Raw genomic sequence first — 24612 nt, forward strand, 5'->3', positions numbered from 1 at the left:
CTTTCTTCTATACATGTGCTTTTAGTACTTTGGGTTCAAGGTCTTTTAATTCCAAGAGGTATTATGGAATAGTGAGAAGAAAAATGAATCAAGAGACAGAAAGTGGGCCACAGGCTGGAGGAGTGGAGCAGAGTGAGCTCTAGAAGAATTCAGACCAGAAATCTAGCCTCAGCTTTGTCACATACCAGACCTGTGAACTCAGGCACATTCCCAAGCTTTGTAACTCGCAGGTTCTTCATCTGAGAGTCTGATATGCCCTGTCATATTTTACTATTGGAAAGAATGCAATGCATGTAAAACATCTGGCACAGTACCGGCATACCTTAGGTTTTTTTTTTGTTTTGTTTTCTTTTAATTATATTTGGCATTCATTAATGTTCAGCTTCTGGTGTACAATGCCATGATCAGGCATCCACAGTATCCCTGAGGTGGTCTCCCAAATAGCATGCATGTCCATCGGATACCCAACAAAATCCCCACAACACCATTGTATACGTTCCCCAAATTAATTTTCAAAAAACCCTGAGGCCATCTTGTGGTTACCAGCTGCTTCCAAATCCCTTCACCTTTCCCCTTATCCCCCCCACCCCCATCTAACAACTGTCGGTTTTTTCTTTGTGTTCCCAAAACTGTTTCTGATTAGTTCATTCACATATTCTTTTCTTTAGATTCCGCATATAAGTGAGATCATATAAGTGAGATCATACCTTAGGTTTTTAATGAATGGCAGCTATTACTGCGATGATTTTTGACCACCTACCCTACCACTTTCACCTCGGTGATTTTTAAAACTCCAGTGTTTCATAAAACATACAGCACTATAAGACATGGAATATCAGATCAACCAAAATGCTGCTTAGCAAGTAAACCACGGTAAATATATACTCTCCAAAGTTGTGTTCTTTAATAATATCGAAGGAAATTCTTCTCCAGCTGGGTGCCAACTCGAAATTCCTAGAATTTCTTCAATGATGAATCCCTCACTGCCTTAGCTTCTGTTCCATTCAAACCACCACTATTTTTATTAATTTCACACCCATCAAAACTATAAGCATTTCTTCAACTATGACAAATTATACCAAAAATAACCTATTTAAAATATCCCTTAAATGGAGTAGTCTCTGGCTCTCCCAGCCCAGGGCAACAAATGCTAACTCAGTGGTTTCTAAGGTATCTCACCTCAGGAAAGTCACTATTACCTTTCAAAAACTCCTTGAAGATGATGTGTATAAAAGACTTAGTCTGTAATGGCACACAGGCAAGGTCACAGGACAATATCCATTTCTGCCCCAGTGGAGATTTCTCTTTTTTTTAAACCATGACCCTAAGGTAAATGTGAAGAACAATTTTCCACTCCAGGTTTTCGAGTCTAAACTCTGAGACCCACCATCTGTAGATCTGATCCCTGATCATCATGCCCTCAGCCTCTTCTTGCCCTACATCCAAATTAAATTAAGATAAAATCTCATTGAAGGAATTCCAGCTTCCCCAAGCCTCCAATTTCCTTGCCCCAGGCATTTATGCTTGACAGTCTCAAACGGAACACCTCCACTCACTTGCTAACTCCTTCTTACATTTGCCCTCTAAATATTAGAAGATAACCTAACATTATTATTACAGAATTGCCAATTCTGTAAGTAAAGGTTATAAGGGCAGGTCCTAGGCCTTCCTTATCCTAGAATCTCAAGGACTAATATGGTAATTTCAAGATAGCAAATTTTCAATAAATTTTGGGGAATAAAAGGAACAGTAAGCACAGGATCTAATTTATCAAGATTTATTGTTCACACATTCACAAACAAGTTAAGCAAATTCAGGCATATAGCATTTAAATTTATAAAACAAAAAATAAAAGGTATATGATGGCAATAAACTGACAATCTTTTATTTGAGCTCTATTTCCCGAACCCAGCTATCTTAAAACTGACTTCTTTCACATTTCCAGAAAATGCCTATAGAAATGCCATATTATATTTTACTCCAGATGACAACATTTGATGGTTTTACAATTTGTTTTCAAAAACAAAATTCTTCCTATGAAACCTCATTAGGGAATTAAACGTGTGGACAATATCATTCCTAAACTTGGGAGATTTTGAAGTTAATTAAATCTACACTAAAAAACCATTTGAACAATTTGTATGTCAAAAACTAAAAAAACAAATTTTCAAGTTACACATATAGAATAGGAACACAGGCATATACATGTGCTGTGTCCCTTTCAGCAACCTCTCAGATCTAAATTCTATGAACACTAACTGCCTCTTCAAACAACTCATGAGGTAACTATCCCTGACTTCCCTAAGTGTGGGAGAAGCTGCTAGGCTTGGCGCTAAAACTGGCAGTGGCCATGGAGGTAGAGACAGCCCTGGCTGAAATTCCGGCAAGGGCCCTCTCTTCTTCATCTTTCAAAGCCTCCTCATACTGCGATGGGAAAGAACTTGGGTCAGTCCCATTAACCTTGGCCAGGAACTCCAGAACTTGCATCTTGGTGGTTTCAGCATAGGCTCTTGGGCCCCACTGGAATTCAAATTGCACAGGATCACTGTTGGCTACGTGCTGGTACTTCAGGTAGTTTTCCTCCACGAAAACTTTGGTGATGAGCTCCCTGGCATCTCCAAAGATGAAGTGCTTGCTCCCAGCATATATCCCCGTCAAATTCAGAACTTCCCAGATTTTCTCTTCGGTGGCATGGTTGCCATTCATGAAGATCACACCCAGGATAAGTATCAGGATGCCGGTCTTGGGTATGCCCTTTTCACCATGCAGCATCCCATCATAGGTGAGGCCAATTTTGATGAGGATGCCATAGTAGTGGTTGATGGGATCCACTTCTTTCACATCAAGGCCGAAGACCATCTCCAGACGCTCAGAGGCTCTCAGGAAGATCTCAGTAAAGTGGTCTTTGTACTCCTTGGTGACATTCAACATATCTGCCTTGGTTACTGGCTCTTTCATTTGATACTTGAGCAGCATGAGATTCACCAACAAACCCACATTCTTATCAAGATCATCGATGGGCACATTCCTGGGGTCTGGCTCAGCCTGTGAGGCCCCATCTTTCTCCTCTTGGTTACTGGAGCCTGTATACGATTCGCTTGATGAGTTGGCTCTGACAGCAGTGGAAGATGAGGGGAAACTCTGAACACCCTCAGGAGCACTAGGTATGCCAGCATGAGGAGCCCCCTCTGAATTGCCAGGCATTGTAAGATGGGAGGAGAGATGGGTCTCCTCCAGAGCCTGGGAGACCTGTGCAACCTCCAGGCCCAGCATCTCACTGTGTGAGCATTGTGGATTCTTCTGATGAAAAGCCATGACGACTTTTGTGGGTCGCACTAATGAGGAGTGTGCACAAGAAGGCAGGCACTGCGGAATCACTGCCTAAGGGAAAGAAGGCAGATATGAGTGGCCTCAGCTGCTAAGTTCAACAGTGGTAGCTCTGATAAAAGCCACCTCCCATGGATCTTTCCTGGCAGTTCTGTGGGGCCTTATAGGTCTCCTGAGCTCCTGACTCCTTTTTCCCCAAGCACAGGAAGGAGAAATTCTGAATGTTCCTCAGGGTGCAGCCAGCCAACCAGAGAGAATTCTCAGGGATGACAGCAGACAGGTGTGGTTGGGTTCTGTAGAACCATTTCTGTTCTAAAGAGAGTGGTCCCTTCAGTGCCCATTCAGGTTGATTACTAGGCATTCGATAGGGTCTAGGTCACCTCCCCCATGCTAAGGGGGAGGTGACCCCCTTAGCAAGTAGCCCCCCATGCTATGAGGCTGTCCCCCTAAGACCAAATCACATCTCCTTTCAGTCCTTACTCTGTGTCTCTATGTGGAATCCTGGACTGCCTGGTCACTCTGCCCACTGCTGATCTTAACCTGGCCCCTTCAGACCAAAACTGCCATCTCCCTTGGACCCCAGTGTATGAAGTGAGGTGTTTAGACTACAGGCCATCCTTGTCTGGGACCTCCCACAGATGACTATAGGGGCAGGGTAGTTACCATGGGGTCTCATTTTTACTCAAGTGGGTGGTCAGCTCTTTGCTCACATAAGGTCTGCAGCTTATCACTTGAGAGTATATAAGACTCCTCCCCTCTGACATGATATTGCTCCCTCATACTAAGTGGTCTTGTCTCTGTGACCACTGAGGATGAATTAAGGGGGTATCACAGCCACAGTTTCCCAAGTGTGACAGCAGGATAGGGCTCTGTTGAGTTCATTCTGTTCTAGGGTGGGTGTTCCCATCAGTCTCATTTAGGGTCCTTCCCCTAATGATAGGTCCTGTGATCATACATTGCTTCCACAGAACAACCTTTTCCACACATAGCTCAAGGAACAGGAAGTAAGGTGGTATCTCAGCCTCACAACTCTGTTCAGGGCCTCCCAGGGATGACAGCAGAGCTAAGCAGAATTATGTTTGGCTCTTGACTTATAGGATGGGTAATTTTCTCAGTCCTCACTCACAGTCTTTACTCTGGCTACTGGTCCGACCTCATTCCTCCCTTGCCAAAAAAAAGACCTATTCTCATTGAGACAACTGGGAAGTAAGAAACGAAATGGTCTTCTCTTAGGGTCTACACCTGGAAGACTAGCATGGTCTGGGACTTATCCTTTTGACATGAGTTTGCCCATCACAACAAGGCCTCACTTCCCAGTGAGCACCATGGAAGAGTGATTTGGTGTTTCACCTTGCTATCACTGCTTGGGACTTCCCAAGGATTCCCTGTGATCTGTGGGGCTACAAGTTTATGTGGTGAGTTTGTCCTTCAGATATAACTCAGTGATGCCTGTCAAGGCCTGGGACTCTCCTTCCACTGAATAATCTATCTAGTCTGAACAAATTCTTCACATTCCAGGACCTAGAGTAGTAATGGAGGAGTCTCTTCTGGCTGCCATGCCTTCCCTGGGCCTCTCAGGGCTGACAGCAGGGGAAGGGCTAGCGACCCCTCTGTAATGGGTTGGTTTATCCCACAAACCTCGCAGGCGCTCCTCAAATTGGATACAGATTGGGCACATGCCCGCTGCCATCTTTTACCCGCCTTACAATAGAGGCCCCAACTCTCCGGGACCCCTAAATGGAAGTGAGGAGGCACCTCATGCACAGGACTACCAGGGCTGAAAAAGGGAGCTAGACAGTGTGCCACACCCTCTGCCCCGGGGTCTCTGGAACGCTAAGAATTTACCGGGGTCTTCCCTCGGACTCCAATAGGGCCTGGGACTCCCTCCTTTGCAAACATGACAACTCGTACCTCAGCCTGAAGGCTCACGTCCCTCAGACTCCGAAGGCAGAAATCAGACAGCAACACTTATGACCAACCCTGCCTGGAGCCACACGAGGCCGCCACTTCCTGGGGCCTCCCAGGGCTAGAGACGGCCGAGGCTCGGAGAAGCCGCTGCCACTATCTGAGGTGGGTGGTCTCCTCAGTCCTCGTTCAGGGGCCTTTTCATGAAGACTGGCAAATCTGAGACTCTTACCGCCCCCCTCCCCCGAACCCTCTCCCCAGCCACCTCCACTTGCACAGGAAGGCCCTGCCCTCGGTCAGCTCACCAAACAAATATGGCGTAGGTCACCTCCCACCCTGTCGGGTCCTCCCAGGGTGGGGTTGGGGCTCTTATCTAGTTGGCCCCCTCTTTTTTGTCGTGCGTGCTACCCTCAGTCCTCATTTGGAGTCTCACCTGAACCCTGGAAGCACAGGGACACTTCTTCCCACTGACTAGAATACGCGGCAGAATCGGCCTCAGATCGAAGTCCTCTCAGCCGCCTCTGGTAGAGGAAGTCAGGGGGCGGGACTTCCGGTTACACCCATCTGTTCCACAGCCAACTGCAGGGGCGGGGCTCTGCGCATCCTGTTTCTGCAGGGGCGGGGCTCTGCAGGGGCGGGGCTCTGCAGGGGCGGGGCTGTGCGCACCAACTGCAGGGGCGGGGCTCTGCGCACCTCAGTTTCACAGTGGAAGTGCTTGCCGATCTTCGCTCACAGTCCTCACTGTGACTTCTGCCAGGCTCCCCGGATTCCTCCTTTTACTGAGTCAACGTTGTGCCCCTCATTCCAAAGTCCTTATTTCCCTGAGAATCCTGAAGAGGAACTGAGGGGATTCCTCAGCCTGACTCACCGCCTGAGCCTTTTAGGGCTGAAAGCAGGTGCTGTCATGTCACATCTCTGTGAGACCCCCTGACACACAACTTTTATTTTCTGGTGTTGGTCTCCTCTGTCCTCATTCATGGGGGTTCTCTCTTTTGGGCTACTTTCTCATGACTTAAGGCCTCCTGGGAAATGCCACATCCCAACAAACTCTTGAGCTTACTTACCGCAACCCTTGCAGAGCTTGGAATGGGTTGTGTCCAGCCTTAATGTGACATGGGAAAGTGGAGCACAAGGCCGGGAGAGGCCAGGACAGCTGGTGGGCTGTCAGAGAAAACTCACGCTGATTTATTCCTTCTCTTCAACAGTAGACATAGTCTCATGTAAAATTTGTTGTAAAAAATTTAATTTGTACAGGGAAGGACTGAAATGATTTTCAAAGCTGCTGATTTTTTGAGGTTATTGACCATTGAATATGTAGAAATCATATGGGCATGATAAATACTGTCTTTCTCTTTGCATTTTTCATACTTCTGATTTACTTTTCTATTGTTATCTCTGACTATGTTTTCCAGTCCAGTTTTGAACAGTCTAGTGGGCTAGGCTCAGATATTCTTTTCTTGGTTCTTGGTCTTCTCATCTATTTGGTATGTATCAAAGGAGAGCTAGCTTCTTAAAATGTGTGGAGTAATTTCAAATCTTTTTGTATGATTTGGTAAAGCTTACATAAGATACTGATTAGTTTTTGCCTGATTTTATGGTGCAACTGGCCTCCAAAGCTGATCTGATCTAGATGGCTTTGACCTAGAATTTCTACTTATAATTGTTGATTACAATTTTCAGTTTTTAATGGCATTATTTTATAATTTATATTTTGTTAAAAGGTAGCATTTCCCCTGGGTATTCAAATTTAAAGGTATATTTATAATAAATAATTTTTCATAGATACTTTCAGACATATACTTTGAAATTTTGAGATATATACTTTGTTTACACAAAACAATACAATGTATCCTATTTAACTGAGTCAGCATAATGATTATCAATAGTTCTAAGTAGAAGCCAGACCTGATCTGATCATTATCTGTTCCCATTTATGGGATGTAGAATGGTAAATCTCTCATTTCTTTCTTTTCTTTTTTTTTTTTTTAAATAAGTCTAGTTAACATTCATCACCACACAGTTTCAAAATTTTTTTTATTGTGATGAGAACTTTTAAGATCTACTCTCTTAGCAACTTTCAAATATACAATACGATATTATTAACTCTAGTTACCATGCTGTGCATTACATTCACAGGACTTATTTATTTTCCAACTGGAAGTTTATAGCTTTTGACTACCTTCACCCCTCACCCTGGCCTCTGGCAACCACCAATCTGTTCTCTGTATCTATGAGTTCAGATTTTGTTTGTTTAGATTCTACACATAAGTGACATCACCTGGTATTTGTCTTTCTCTGTCTGACTTATTTCAGTTAACATAATGCCCTCAAGTTTCATCAATATTGTCACAAATGGCAAGATTTCCTTCTTTGTATGGCTGAATAATACTCCACTGTGTACATATTCCACATTTTTCTCTATTTATCCATTGATGAACAATACGGTTGTTTTCATGTCATGGCTATGGTAAATAATGCTGCAATGAACATAGGGATACATATATCCTGTTGAGTTAGCATTTTATTTTTCTTCGGATGAATACCCAGAAGTGGAATTGCTGGATCATATGGTAGTAACATTTTTATTTATTTTTTTATTAGTTTCAGGTATACAAAGCAATGTACTAATTAGACATTAACACCCCTCACTCACAAAGTGATAACCCCTCCCATCTATTACCCTTAGACATCCTATATAGCTGTTCCTATACCATCGACTATATTCCCTATGCTGTACTCCACATCCTGTGACCATATATATATATATATATATATATATATATATACACACACACACCTATATATATGTTTTTATTGTGATGAGAACTTTTAAGATCTACTCTCTTAGCAACAGTATTATTAACTCTAGTTTATATAATAAATATATATATATATAAAAGGTTGGTGCAAAAGTAATTGCGGTTTTTGCAATTATTTTTAACCATTTAAATCACAATTACTTTTGCACCAATCTAATATTTGGTATATTATGTATATATATGTGTGTGTGTATACCTTATATACATATATTATGTATATATATGTGTGTGTATATACCTTATATACATATATATATATATATATACATTACCAACTTTCAAATGTACAATACAGCATTATTAACTCTAGTTACTATATATGTATATACACATACATATATATTTGGTATATATATTTAAATATAGATGTTTAATTATAGTTGACATTCAATATTATTCAACTTTGGTTTCAGGTATATAGCGCAGTGGTCAGGCATCTACACAGACCATGAAGTGATCTCCCTGGTAAGTCCAGTGCCCATCTGGCACCCCACATAATCTTTACAACATTATTGATTATGTTCCCCATACTGTTTTTCAGAAATAAATCCATGCCTATATGATCATTTAATCTATGACAATGGAAGCAAGAATTTACATTGTGGTAAAGACAGTCTATTAAATAAATGATGCTGGGAAAACTGGATGACACGTAAAAAAATGAAACTGGACCATCTTCTTACGCCATATACAAGAATAAATTCAAAATGGATTAAAGAAGGGGTGGCCGGATGGCTCAGTTAGTTAGAGCGCGAGCTCTGAACAACAGGGTTGCTGGTTTGATTCCCACATGGGCCATTGAGCTGCGCCCTCCACAACTAGATTGAAGGACAATGACTGGGAGCTTGTGGGCTCTGGAGAAACACATTATGCCCCAATATACCCCAATTTTAAAAAAAGTAATTGCAGTTTAAAAGGTTAAAAATAATTGCAAAAACTGCAATTACTTACAACAAAATGGATTAAAGACCTAAATGTAAGACCCAAAACCATAAAACTCTTAGAATATAGGAAATAAATTCGCAGACATTACCCTTAGTAATATTTTTACTGAGATATACCCCCTGACCCAGGCAAGAGAAGCAAAAGAAAAAAATAAACGTGGGATTACATAAAACTAAAAAGTTCTTTCACAGCAAAGGAAACCATAAATAAAACAATAAGTTATCCTACTGAGTGGGAGAAGACATTTGCCAATGGTATATCTGATAAGGGGTTAATATCCAAAATTTATAAAAAACTGATACAACTCAACACCAAAAAAAACCAAACAACTCAATTTAAAAATGGACGGTGGACATGAAGAGACATTTCTCCAAAGAGGACATACAGATGGCCAACAGACTTATGAAAAAATGCTCAACACTACTAACCATCAGAGAAATGCAAATAAAAACTACAATGAGATACCACCTTACTCCTGTCAGAATGGCTATCATCAATAAATCAACAAACAACATATGTTGGCAAGGATGTAGAGAAAAAGGAACCCTCGTGCACTGTTGGTGGGATTGCAAATTAGTGCAGCTACTATGGAAAACTGTATGGAGGTACCTCAAAAAATTGAAAATGGAACTATCTTATGACCCAGCAATTCCACTCCTGGGTATTTATCCAAAGAAATTCAAAACACTAATTTGTAAAAATATATGCACCCCTACATTTATTGAGTACTATTCACAATAACCAAGAAATGGAAACAACCAAAATGCTCATCTATAGATGACTGGATAAAGAAGCTGTGGTACATTTATACAATGGAGTATTACTCTACCATAAAAACGAATTAAATCTTACCACTTGCAACAACATGGATAGACCTAGAGAATCTTATGCTAAGTGAAGTAAGTCAGACTGAGGAAGACAAATACCATATTGATCTCACTTACATGTGGAATCTAAAGAACAGAACAAAGAAACAAACCAAACAGAAGTAGACTCAGAGTATAGGAAAAATTTCCTATGACTCTGAGTGGTTCCAAATGAGAGAGGGTTAGGATCAGGGAGAACGTGAAGGGATTAGAAAGTACAAATTAGTACTCTCATTTCTTTTTAACACCTGAAATCCTCCTATAGGTAGCAGTTTTTCTTTGTCTGCCACTTGTTTATCCTGTGGTATTGTTAGAACATATTTCTAGTGTTCTCTTATAATATTTAAATCTCCTCTGCACCTACATTTTATACAACAACATTTAATTAACATCACTTATTTCTGTTTCTTTTGTAATTAATAACATATTATACAATTATCTGTCATCAGCTCTTTTGTAAGAATTGTCTTTTGTGAGTTAGTTCTACTGTCTTCTAACTTTTGAACTTATGTTTATCTTCATTATTTTTTACCTTTTCCTTTAAGCTTAAATTTCCATTCCTTTTCTAGCATTTTTTAAATGTTTGGATATTTCAAATATTTCCTTTGTTCTAGAAATCTGTTTAAAGGCAATAAATATATCTACGAGTACCACTTGATCTGCTTCACATAATTGGTCCTGTAGAGCATTTACATGCTTAAGTTTTTACAATATATGTAAACACTACTGAGTGGAGAAAATTATCTTGTGTAAGCTGTAAAGAGGAGGAGAAAAATTTATTTAGATGCAGTTTCAGGGTCCAGGGGTATTTTGCTGTTTTGTTTATTAATAACAGAAGAAACACAAAGACTAGTGACAGAGAATACTAGTGACAGAGTTGAGTTTTCTTTAGGAATGGAAGGACAATTTAAAAACAAAAATCAGTGAATATAATTGGCCAACCGTAACAATAAGGGATTATCCAATGAGTTTAAATATATAAATCAACAGCATTTAATGCAGGAAATTGGTTATGGAAGTGATGCAGAAACAAATGGGAGAATCAGAAAGATCAATGTTTAGCAACTTGTGGAAGTAACTGCCACATCTAAACTAGTAGGACAAACAGAAGAGATGGTACAACTGGAGCCTAGAAGTTGAGCAGGACAGGATCTGGAAACCTTTTGGGTTAATCTGATGGGGGCTGGAATCAAGGAAAGATACAACAGTTGGAACGGAAGCCACCTGATAAAGAGAGGCAGGAGAAAAATTCTGGACACTCTCATTTCCCAGGGTCTAATGTCCTTACTGGTGTCTTCTTTGGCTGAACTGGGTTAGCATCTAGATGTTGGAAACTCTAGCAATTGTGTTTAATACACTATATAGAAGAATACCCAGCAAAGCTAGGGTGAAGAATGAATGTGAGGACAAACAGGTCAAGGACAGGCATATATATCAACAGATTAAATGAGAAACATCTTATCTAAATTGATAGAGAAGAGTTTCATTAAAATATTCATCATTCCTTCATGATAAAAGATGTTCTCAAAGTCGACAATGGATATCTAAAAAAAAAACCCTAGAGTAAAAATCATACTTTATGTGGAAACCTTGAAAAGTTTTACTTTAACATTGAGATGTAGACAAAAGTGCCTGCTTCTGTTACAATTTCTATTCTACATTATAATAAAAATACTATATAGGAAAGGAATTGGAAACAGAAGTAATCAGATATAGGAACCGGAAAATAAGAAAAAATGATAGTATAATCGAACATGAATAAAGTGTATATGAGGAAAATCTACTAGAGGAAAACTTAAATCAATAAAAACATTTTTAAATAAAATTGCTGTGAATAAGATCAATGTGCAAAAATGCACTTTTCCATAGCAACAATGTGAAGATGAAATTAAATAAAAATTAACTTGTAAAACCATACATATTCCCCAAAATAACTATTATAAAAAATATAAGAATTTGATGGAAAATATATACAGCTATTATTTAATTGAAATTACTAAAGACCTAATTGGAGAAATATTATGCTTTTAGATGGAAGATTCAAATTGTCAGCATGTTAATTCTCCCAGCAAGTTAAACTTAATCTATTAATGACTGCAATCTCTCCTCAATAAAGCTACATAAATTTTCATGTGAATGTGTTATGCACATGTGTATGTGCGTGTGACTCTTGACAAGGTAATTCTAAGATTTAAATTGACTTGAAGAATTCCTGGTCAAGATGGTGGAGTAGGCAGATGCTGTGCTTACCTCCTCTCACAACCACACCAAAATTACGACTAAACTACAGAACAACCATCACTGAGAATCGCCTGAAGTCTAGCTGAACTGAAGCCCTACAACTAAAAACATACAGAAGAAGCTATCTTGAGACTGGTAAGAGGGGCAGAGACATGGAACGGGCTGGTCCCATTTTTATGACCGTTAAAAATCGGGATGGATATCTTGGCTGCAGAGGTGCCCCCCAGAAAAGGGAGGGGTCCCAGTGCCACACCGGAGTCCCCAGCCCAGGGTTTCAGAGTGGAGAAGAGAAGTCCCCATAACTTCTGATTATGAAAACCAGTGGAGATTGTGGCTGAGTGAGACCAGGGCAGCTGCAGTCCCAGGCACTTCTCTTAAAGGGCCTGCACATGGATTTACTTGTTGATGGATTCACTTGTTCTGAGCTCTAGTGCTGGAACAGCAGCTGAAAGAACACCATGGACATACAGAGAGAAACTGAGTTGTCTGGCTACAGAGCAAGGGCTGGAGGGGCAGCTTTCTTCCAGATGGAGGAACTGGCAGAAGCCATTATTTCTTTGTTGAGCCTTCACCCCTACTGGCGTGCCGACACAGGTGGCCACCATATCTGAGTCTCCATCAACTTGGCGATCACCTTTCATTCACCTGGCCCTGCAGATTCTATGACCCCACCCAACCCAACTTTAGGACACACCCAAGCCACTTCCAGTGGCTTTTTCACACAAACAGCCTGTACTGGCTCATGCTGCAGACTTTCCTAAAATCTCTCAAAGGTTCACAAAACCCGAACAAGCAGCATCTGGCTTCTGTATTTCCCATACCTCTGGCTGAGCAGCTGTAAGTCCAGCACTAGTGACATCTGACCTTGGTTCACGACTTGGCCTCTCAAGTTACCTCCAAACACAGCATGGGCGGCAGCCATCAAGGGACTGATTTGTGGCTCGTGTCAGGTGGCCCCCAGCAGGGCACAGGCTGTGGGTAAATTTGGTCTGCAGCAGGTCCCCTCCCAGGAAGCCCTGGGGCTGGCATGCCCAGTGGCCAGCTTCAGACAAAACCGGAACATCACCTGATTACCTCCAAGGATGACACACCCAAAGGGCAGATTGGGCAGATTTAGCAGGCAGCAGAACCCTGCTAAAGCGAATCCTACTCTGTAGGATCAGCCCCTGAACAACGGCTCCTCCACTGTCGTCACAGCCAGTCCTCACAACCAGTCAGCCTGAGGGTCAGTCCTGCCCACTGATACGCAAACAGAAACCATGGCTCAACTACATCAGGAGGGTACACAAACTCACTCAATGGAAGCACTGGGCTCTGGTGATCAGGGTGACCGTGCCACTGGGTTCCACAGGACACATACTACATAAGGCCACTTTACTAAGTCTGGGAGGCACAGCAGTCCTACCTAGGACATAGAAACAAACACAGGGAGGCAGCCAAAATGAGGAAATATAGAAACATGTTCCAAATGAAAGAATAGAACAAAACTCCAGAAAAAGAACTAAACAAAATGGAGATGAGCAATGGAGAAAAGATGCAGAGTTCAAAACACTGGCTATACGGATGCTCGGTGATCTCAGGGAGAACTTCTACAAAGAGATAGGAAACATAAAAATGGAGATAGAAAACATAACAAAGAACCAGTCAGAAATAAAGAACACAATAATGGAAATGAAGAATACATTACAGGGAATCAACAAATTAGATGAAGCAAGAGTTTGAATCAACAATTTAGAAGTTAAGGTAGCAGAAAACACCCAATCAGAACACCAAAAAGTGAGAGGAAGAACAGTTTTTAATAAGAAATTACAGTGGAATGTTTTTTATATCCATTTTAAAAGCAAAATGACTAAAATCCTCCCTCACATTTAACACAAATTCCAATTCCAAGTGGTCAGAAATCTACTTTTAAAATTTTTACTCTGAAAATGTTCATACTTACATAGGAGAAGGGAATACCACTTTATCAGATTAAATGAAAAAAAAAATCATACCTAAGTTGTGAAACTGGTTTATAAAAAATCAGTATTCATGCATGATAAAAATATACATTATTAAACTAAGTGCAATATATCTACAAAAACTCTACAGTAAACATTATACTTAATATTGAATCATTGCGACCTTTTACTTTAAAACTGGGAAGGAGACGAGGCTGGCTGCTTTCACCATTTCTATTCAATATTTTAATGAAGATACTACATATGGAAGCAATGGAAACAGAAAAAATCATAGGGATTGGGACTGGAAAATAAGAAACAAAGATAGTTTCATTCAAAGATGATTAGAATGAATATGAAGAAAATCTACTAATGATAATTTATCAAATCAATAAAAGTATTTATAAATGTTGCCAGGTATAATATGAATATGCAAAATATACTTTGTATCTGTGACAACAAAAAGTATGAAAATGAAATTAAACAATACATAACTTGTAAATTACCACAATAAAATACCTGGCACCTATAAGTAAATAAAGTTCTAAAAATGTATCAACTCAATGGAAAGTCCTCAGAACAATGAAAATTACTAGTGATAAAAGGGGCTGTCATATAATAATGAAAGAGTCAATCCACTGAGCAAACCTAACAATCTTAATATGTATGCCCTCAAGGGAGATATTTAAAAAAATATACAACACAACCTGAGAGAACTGCATGGACTTGTAGACAAATCCACATTTATAGTCAAGGATTTAAACACCTCTCTCTAAGGGATCAACAGTAACAATAAAAAGGAACTCATCAAAGGTATAGAGTATATAAATATAGGATAAAGGATATAGAACTGAACAGCATCACAATCCAACAGGATACAATTAATGTTTATAGAGCACAATCCAACATAACAGAACACACATTGTTTTCCAGCACTCAGAATATTCACCAAGCTGGATCATATCCCAAGTAATAAAAAACCTTAACAAAGTTAAAGGAATGAAACCACACAGTGTTCTCTGAACATAATGGAATGGAACTAGAAATCGATAACAGAAATATAACAGGGAAATCTTGAAGCCATTGGAAATTAAACAACACACCACTAAAGAATATATGGCTCAAAGAGGATTTCTCAAGGTAAATTTAAAAATATGTGCAAATGAGTGAACAAAAAATTAAAACGTATCAAAATCTATGGAATGCAGGTAAGGCATTAGAATTAGAAAAAAGTGATTAGAAAAGACAGCGATTAGAAAAGAGTGTAGCACTAATTGCTTATACTAGCATATTAGTTTTCTCTTCCTGCCTTAACAAATTACCACACTTTTGGCAACTTAAAACACAAATGCATTATTTCATTATGTTACTACTTTTACTACGATGCATCTTTTTTGTATAACTTCACTCCTAAATACATTGTATTCAACTTTTATTGGTCCACATTTTATAGGATTTAATTTATCCAACAAAATCATTTGGCTAACTTCTGCTAAAGATTCTATGACAAAAATCTGTCAATCTCTGGTATAAATCAGTACATAATAGATGTCACTGATTCACCATTGGGTTGATAGTACTAGTATCACGATTCTAAAAAAGTACATATATATTAACTATGTTTTCACCGCATGGATGTTTTCATTCTCCTATTAAACACAGACAACCAGGATTATAGGACACTGCCTTTATAATTCCTATGCCTTAGAGTTTAGCGTGTGGTTTCTTTTATATGAATAATCAAGGAAGTAATTAAAGAATGATAATTCACATCTGTTTCAGATCAGAACACTTCATTAACACAGTTTTTGAATCAAGTTTAAGAGCTACATAAATCAGTAAATCATTTTAAACTGCTATTACGGAAATTAGGATTTACTTCAATTTCGTTTGTACAAATTTCACTTATTTAGTGTATTGTCCTAATGTCTGTGGAAATTTTATCCAAAACTAACATATAGAGATACTAATATTTTCTTTCAATGAGTTTATCAGTTTAATCTTAGGTAAGTAATTCTTGATGTTGCAACACTCAAACTCTTGCGATGGTATCACGATTCATTTTTTTACTCAGTAATAAAGTATCAGAGTTTTTGAAATATGCATTTATTTGTGTTGAATTGAAGCACTCAAGTTTCCTGATAATGAGTTAACTCTCACTTACTTGTATTTTAATATCCCTATGATGTCATTTTGGCCTTCAATTTCCTCTTATTAAAAAAACAATACCTGTAGATGCTACAAGCGGCACTTATTAGAGCAATACAAAGGCTGTTTGCATCAAAATAATCTTAAAATATTGGGTTGAACCACATGAAATTGACACCTACATAAATGGCAATTTAATTTGATTCACCTAATATATCTGTTTCCCTAATATAATGCACACACACACAGACTTGCACGCACACATAAAGACCACATTCCTTTCCCCAAGCCAAGGCACACATTACTGTCTTAATTCTATTTTCCATTTCACCTCATCGCCAGATTCTAAGAAAGGAATCACACTCAGCTATAAAAGGGGAAAGCCAACAAAATATCTTTTAATTAAAAAATAACATTAACATAAATCACTCAAAAAATTTTACATTTACAGAAGAGAATAACCAATACAATGCAAATGGTTTTAAGCACCATAATTTTGAAGCTGAATGACATGAAGAATATATATATAACACATTAGAGAAGTTGTGTAAAGCCTCACCATTCACCACCTAAGTCACTAACTGGGTAATAATAGCACTAAAATCTCACATCTGTAAGTCTTTCCCGATCATTATTTAAGACAAGTGACCTTTATCCTTGTCTTTAAAGTTAGGTTAGGGTTTAAATTTTGAAGGTTCATAGTAAATATCTCTGTTAAAAGGCTTTGCAATTACAGCATTTTATTGCTTTCCAATAGCATATGAAGTACTGTGATGGCCTATTGTAAATATGCTATAGACCATAGGACTGTAATATTATTTATATCTTTCTCCTCTTAGCTAAGCTTCTCTTCCTATATGCATTAATGAAAGACAGACCTTGTGTTCAAAAAGGAGTTCAACTGAATCTGGCTTTAATTCATAGAAACAGGGTCAGAGCAAGAGGAAGGGACAAAGCTCCAGGATGTGGTTTCTACGAGCAGGTCTTCATAGTCTTAATATGGCTGTGTGTCTAAACGTTCTCCACAAGGCAACTAAACCAAAAATTACATGTTGACAAAATTGGCAGAGGCTACAAAAGGTTAATGAAAAGTTCACTGCTAACACTGGTTTGGATTGATACACCACAAGTCTTCTTAGAGGACTAAATAAACTCAAAAATAAAAGAAGGAAAACAAGCATGCTGGGTCAACCCTCTGAAAATGCTCTGTATTAAGAAATCCACTATCACCCACATCATCTTCCAAAGCAAATGCTTGTTACTATCCATGTACTATGTAAGTAAAAACGTAAAATCAATAGAATGATTTTGAATGACTGTGCTTGTTTCAGAGAAAGTTAGTACAGAAAAAAAACTTTGTTTAGCAAGTACTATCCACACCAATTAAAAATATTTCTCAATTTAATAACAAAAATATTCACATGTAAACTTACTTACACACAGAGGGTTAATTAATGTTTCTTTATATATGCAATGCTTACTGTAGCTAGTATACCTTTGTTACTTAGGACAATTGATGGGACAACTGAATTTTAATTGTGGTGTGGTAATGTATACCAGGTCGGACAATTAAATTCACAAACTCATCCTAGAAAAAGTGCTACATGCCTCATTGCAGAATATCACTACAGTCACCTTAGAAGTACTCAATAATCTGGTAAAATAAGCAGAAACTACAGTTTCTATGTAGCATTTGAGAAATCTGAATATCTCCCTTATAACCTATTCTAAGTATTTAAAACATTACCTTTGATTAATATCTATCAATATATATTTTTTTCCAAGAGAGTGCTGGTAGAGGAAAACTCTATAATCTCTTATTAATAAAGTTCAAAATGTAGTTTCTAGAAATGAATTGTGACAAAAAGGAGAAGTTACCAATCCCTAAACATTTATTTTTGGGCAAAATCATATATACTTACAAACTTTTTTGTCTTTACAAAGTTTTATGTAAATAACTATCATTACAAACAGATACAAAGGTAAAATTTAAACAATAGCTTTTCTTCTGTCTGCATCCTTACATCTTTAATGTTTAACCCCAAAGAATTTTGAGCAGTAGGCATAAGCTGTTAAATATATTATATGAATCAGCAGCTGCATCCTGCTGGTAACCAAAAGCTAAAATTCCCACTGTGATAACATAAACTCATATCAACACAGTAAGCTCATTTTCATTAAACTATTCCTTCAAATTTTTAATGCACTTTATTTTAAGGCAGCCATCATCTAGCTAAAACACAGACTAGGTAATATTTATGGGTTATTTCCATTTTATCTCTTAGAAGATTTTAGGATTTTTTTTTAAATGAACATAACAAAAAGAAGTCATAGTTATGCTTGAAATACCTGGAATCTAACTAGTCTATTGAAGAGGATTTTATAAACAGAAAAGTGACATGGGCTAAGCTCAGAGCTGGCCTTACAAATTATTAAAGGAGGTCATCAACTTTGTGTCATGAGAAAGCTCCCTCTGATAGAACCCTCATTAAAATGTATTTGGCCAAATGCCTGAAATGTATTTGGCCAACTATCTGGTCAAATGCCTGAAATCCCACCATGCAATGTATGTTCTCATTGACTAAGCAATGCTAAAGAAGAATATTTGTTGATTATAAATTTGTAGCTTGAAGGTTAAGTATTACTATCTAAGCAAGAGAACACATACTAGAGATCAACCAGGATGTAACGGAATGACAACAGCAGCTTGGGAAGCCAAGGAGATGGTATGGCATCACTTTCAGTAGAAATATGGTTGTAGAGGGTGGGATTATATGGGGACTCCTGACCATATAGGAGTGGCTCAGAAGGGAAGTAAAAATAAAATTATCCAGGAACTACAACGTATCAAGTATAGCATAAGACAGCCTTATCTTATTTAATTTCTCAAACAGATGATCTTTTTCAGAATATTCCCACTAAATATAAGTCCAATGATAGGAAAATAGATAAACTTTGCTTGTATTACATTGTATTGTTCCTTTCCAATAAGAGGTCAGTGAAATCCATCTAAAACGTCTCTGATCACTATCAACGATAGACTTGCAATGGTAAAATTAACAACAGTTTTCCATCATCTTTGAAAATAGTCCCTGACCTCTGGCCTGCAGATACCTGAGGGGCATCAGAAACCTAGGAAACAGTTTAGGTTCTGTTTTGCCTTATAGACATCAAACAGTCTGACAAATAATTTGCCTGATATGTTTTTGAACATGATCTTACGGATGTCAATACATGCTCTATAATTAACAAAATGAAGTTTTTACTTTATAAAGAGTTGTCGAATTTAGAGTAACTTTGGTCATGTTTTCTCAAAAAGCAGTAAAAGTATTCTCTGTAGAGGGTCTGGTACTTGGTTTGAGGTTAAAAGAGTTCACAGTACTTGAAAATTATGAAACCACTGCTCTTCAGTTTAAATATAGTTTAGAATAGAGCACACCAGGATCTCATTAGTTTATGCAAGACTGAGACAAAAATCATTTAAAATGCATGGAAAACAGGTGTAGCTTTAAGCCCAAAAGTAGAATTCTGCTCTATCTTTTCAATTTCAGCAGAGCAGAAATGAACTTAACTTCCTGTAGGTGACACTTCTTTTTGTAGACTTTTCTCATAGTATCAAGAAAGAACTATGTCTACCAAATCACTGCAAAAGGTCAGGTTTGAATGTTTACAAACACCCACGTGATGCCTACAAAGTCCAGCTGGAGACTGACTTAATTACAGGGAATCAAGTAGTCCTTCCTTATACATCCCAGGACCCCCAAGTGGATGCCTGAAACCGCAGATAGTACCGAACTATATATATATTTTCATATCACGGTTTTTCCTATACAGACATACCTATGATATATTTGGCAACTTCACGGATAGAAGATTCATTCTTACTGTAGATCTTAGGAACCTCAGCGTACGATGTCTTTCCTTCCCTTATTGAGAACTTTCACCTTTTCACTTGAAGCACTTTATGGCTTTTCTTTAGCATGTCCAAATTACCAACATCACTACTCTTGAACTTTGGGGCCAGTATTACGTAAAATAAGAGTGACTTCAACACAGGAACTGCAATACTGTGGTGATCCATCTCTAAGTGACTAATGGGCGGTTAGCATATACAGCATGGACGTGCTGGACAAAGGGATGATTCACGTCCTAGGTGGGACAGAGCTGGCTGGAGAGATTTTGTCATGCTACTCAGAATGGCACACAATTTTATGAATCCCTTCTGGAATTTTCCATTTAATATTTTCTGACTGCAGTTGACCATGAGTAACTGAAAGTGTGGAAAGTAAAACTGTGGATAAGGGGAGACTAATGCAGGTTTTTTTTTGTTTTGTTTTGTTTTAGGAGGGTGCAGCTCACAGTGGCCCATGCGGGAATTGAACCGGCAACCTTGGTGTTATTAGCACCACACTCTAACCTGCTGAGCTAACCGGCCACCCCTTAATATAGGTTTTTAAAGTCATGGAGATAAGGTTTACTGCTGGACTTGGAAACTGGAAAATAATCTCTTAAAATATGACAAACACTGAAGTTAACAGGTATCAAGAGAATAACAGGGAGTGTTGGTGAGAGGAAAGAGAGCTATCAAAGATAATACAAAAGCTAATCAATTTGAATGTCCATTTCAATTAATCGAATTATGAGATTTGAAGTTTTACTCACCACTATCAGGGCTTTATTTGGGAGTTTAATAAGATATAGGACATGTTTTTAACAAATATAAGAAATACTCCATTAATCACAACAAACAAACCAACCAGAAAAAAATCCTGCCATTTTTGAAACTGTGTACTAGAACCAAAACATGACCTCCACTAACAAGGCTTAAAGGTATTTTTTTAAACAACTAAATTTTTCAGATGGTTGCAGCAAGGTACAGAGATTGGCCTTTGAATGCATAGGCTCCTATTCACATGCATAGATGATGCTTTTTATTACAGTTCTCTTTCCAAGGATTTTAGATGTCCCACATTGTCATCAGTAACCACATCTTGTTATTTATTCCATCACAAATAAGTCCTTCTTTTCTATCCATCCCTTTTGTCTTCATTCTAACTTCCACTACTGGAGATCTGTACTTCCTCACAATCAGTCTAGTAGAGTTTGATAACTGCTCTTGACTTTTGCCCTTTCTCCTTTCATAATCACTTTGAACATCTATATCTCATCACTTCCATCTGGTTGGAGGGTCCTTAAAAGCAGAGACCAGCACATAAAAGATATGGTCACGGGATATTAAAGTACAGCACAGGGAATATAGTCACTGGTATTGTAACAGCTGTACACTATGTCAGAGAGTAGTAGATGGGGTGAGGGGGGTTATCACTTTGTGGGGGTGTAAATGTATAAATATTATGTTTTTTTATTCACCTGAAACAAATAAAAAAGTTTAAAAAAATTAAAAAAGATACTTGGAAGTTTTGACTGCAAATATGGAATTAGATGGATGGATGAATGGAAGGATGGATGGATGAACGAATGGAGAGAGTGTGACATCCTTATTCAACATACATTTTTTTCTACCTTCATATATTCTTTTTTAAAAATTGAAGTATAATTGACTTATGGTACATTAGTTTCAGGTGTACAACATAGTGATTAGATATTTACATACATTACAAAGTGATCGCCATGATAGGTCCATTTACTGTCTATCACCATACAAAGTTATTACAGTATTATTAACTTTATTCCCTATACTGTTCATTACCTCCCCATGACTTATAACTGGAAGTTTATGCCCCTTAATTCCCTTCACCTGTTTCACCCATTCTCCTCCCCGTCCCTCTACCAACCACCAGTTTTCCCTCTGTATCTGATCTGTTTCTATTTTGTTTTGTTTATTATTTTTGTTTTTTAGATTCCACATATAAGTGAAATCATACAGTATTTGTTTACATCATACAGTATTATCACTCAGCGTAATACCCTTCAGGTCTATCCATGTTGTTGCAAATGGCAAGATTATATTCTTTTTTTATGGCTGAGCAATATTCCATTGTGTGTGTGTGCATATGTGTGCATGCGTGCGTGCACATGTGTGATCACATACACAATGGAACATTTCTCGCACACACACACACACACACACTACATCTTTATCCATTCTTTATCCATACTACATCTTTATCCAAAGATGTAGTGTGTGTGTGTGTGTGTGTGTGTGTGTGCATGCGCAATGGGATATTGCACACACATACACTACATCTTTACCCATTTATCTATTAATGGACACTTAGGTTGCTTCCATCAAAATACAGCTGGACTACCAGAGAAGACTGCTTCGGAGTCATTAGCAAGGACCCCAAAAGTGTAACATTCAATCCCTAATTGTCACAAGAGGCTGCATGAGTAACATGGAACCTCAGGCTAGGTGGCTGAGATAGACATTGTAGTGTCTTCTATACTAATCAACTCACTTTTTAAAAAATGTGATAAAAAGCACCTAATATCAATTTACCCTCAACAATTTTTTAAGAGTACAGTATAGCATTGTTAACTTTGTGCACAATATTGTACAATGGATCCCTAGAACTTTTTTATCTTGCATGACTGAAACACTATACCCATGAAAACTCGTTTACCCCTCCCTCATTCCCTAGCAATCACTATTGTACTTTCTGTTTCTAGAAATTCGATTATTTTATATATCTCATAGAAGTGGAATCATACATTATTTGTCTTTTTTGTGATTGTCTTATTTCACATAGCACAATGTTCTCAAGGTTCATCCAAGTATATGCCAGGAATTTCTTCTTTCTTTAGGCTGCATAATATTCTATTGTATGTGTATACCACATTTTCTTTATACATTCATCCATCAATGGCTTTTGGGTTGCTGCCACATCTTGTCTATTGCAAATAACACTGCATGAATATGGGTATGCAAATATCTCTTTAGGATCCTGTTTTTAATTCTTTTGGATATATACCCAGAAGTGGGATTGCTGGATCATATGGTAAGTTCTGTTTTTTAAGGAATCTCCATATTGTTTTCCATAATGGCTATACCATTTTACAATCTCACTAACACTGCACAAGGATTCCAGTTTCTCTACATCCTCACCAAAATTTATTTTCTGTCTGTTTTTTTTTTAACTAGTGACAATCCTAATGTGTATAAGCTGATATCTCATTGTGTTTTTCATTTACATTTCCCTGATGATCAGTGACATTGAACATTTTTTCATATGCTTGTTGGCCATTTGTATATTCATTTTTGAGAAATCTCTATTCAAGTCTTTTGGAAAATTTTTAATTGAATTGTTTTTTGTTGTTGCTGGGTTGTATAAGTTCTTTATGTATTCTGGATATTAATTCCTTATGTGATATGTTTGTGAATATTTTCTCCCTTTTGTAGGTGGCTTTTCACTCTGTAGATCGCTTTTTTTTTGCTGCACAAAAGACTTTTAAGTTTCCTGTAGTCCCATGTGTCTATCTTTTCATTTGTTGCCTGTGCTTTTAGAATCACAACTCAGAAACCATTGCCCACTCCAATGTCATGAAGCTTTTCCCATGGTCTCTTCTAGGACTTTTATACTTTAAGTTCTTACCTTCAGTTCTTATAGTCTTTAGTCCATTTAGAGTTAATTTTTGTATATGGTGTAAGATAAAGGTCTCCATTCTTTTTCATGTACATCCAGTTTCCCCAACACCATTTGTTGAAAAGACTATCCTTTCCAATTGTGTGGTTATGGCACTATTTTCAAAGATCATTTGACCATATACACAAGAGTTGATTTCTGAGCTCTCTATTCTGTTCAATTGGTCTATTTACCTATCTTTATGCCAGTACCATACTGGTTTGATTACTATAGCTTTATAATATGTTTTGAAATCAGGAAGTGTGAGGCCTCCAGCTTGGTTCTTCTTTCTCAAGATTGTTTTAGCTATTCAGAGTTCTTTGAGATCCCATATGAATGTTAAGATTTTTTTTCTATTTCTGCACAAAATGCCAGTGAAAAAAAATTTTATGGACAATTTTTTTAGAGCAGTTTTAGCTTGACAGCAAAATGAATTGGAAGGTATGGAAATTTCCCATATAACCCCTGCCCTCACACATGTATAACCTCCCCCATTATCAGCATACCTCACCAGAGGGTACAACTGTTATAAACGACAAATCTAAATTGACATATCATAATTATCCAATGTCCATACTTTATCTTACAATTCACACTTGGTGTTATATATTCTATGAATTTAGACAATTATATAATATGTATTCTTCATTATAGAATCCTGGGACTCTAGAGCCTCTATAATTGTATAAGCCAATAAATTTCTTTATATATCTCTATAGATAGAGATACAGATGACAGATACAGATATAGATATAATTATAGATATAGATATATAGATATAGATATAGTTATAGATATATAAACACATCTTATTTTATATACACACATTCTATTGGTC

At 37.8% G+C, this 24612-nt stretch overlaps 1 protein-coding gene across 2 annotated transcripts in view; it reads right to left on the reverse strand.

Moving 5' to 3' along the window:
- Positions 1 to 1762: 1762 nt before the first annotated feature.
- Positions 1763 to 24612, reverse strand: part of MAGEB16 (MAGE family member B16) — a 48593-nt gene continuing 25743 nt past the window's right edge. The window contains exons 1-2 of one of the 2 annotated variants that reach the window (XM_081042496.1): positions 5666 to 6707; positions 1763 to 3381 (exon numbers count right to left, since the gene is read on the reverse strand). In XM_081042496.1, coding sequence (XP_080898622.1) covers positions 2302 to 3315 — 1014 coding nt within the window. In that variant the 5' untranslated portion in view covers positions 3316 to 3381; positions 5666 to 6707 and the 3' untranslated portion in view covers positions 1763 to 2301. Of the gene's footprint in view, positions 3382 to 5665; positions 6708 to 24612 lie in introns of those variants that run through there. The other variant, XM_081042497.1, reaches the window with a different exon arrangement.

Source organism: Rhinolophus hipposideros, assembly GCF_964194185.1.
Source record: "Rhinolophus hipposideros genome assembly, chromosome: X".
NCBI classification, from domain to species: Eukaryota; Metazoa; Chordata; class Mammalia; order Chiroptera; family Rhinolophidae; genus Rhinolophus; species Rhinolophus hipposideros.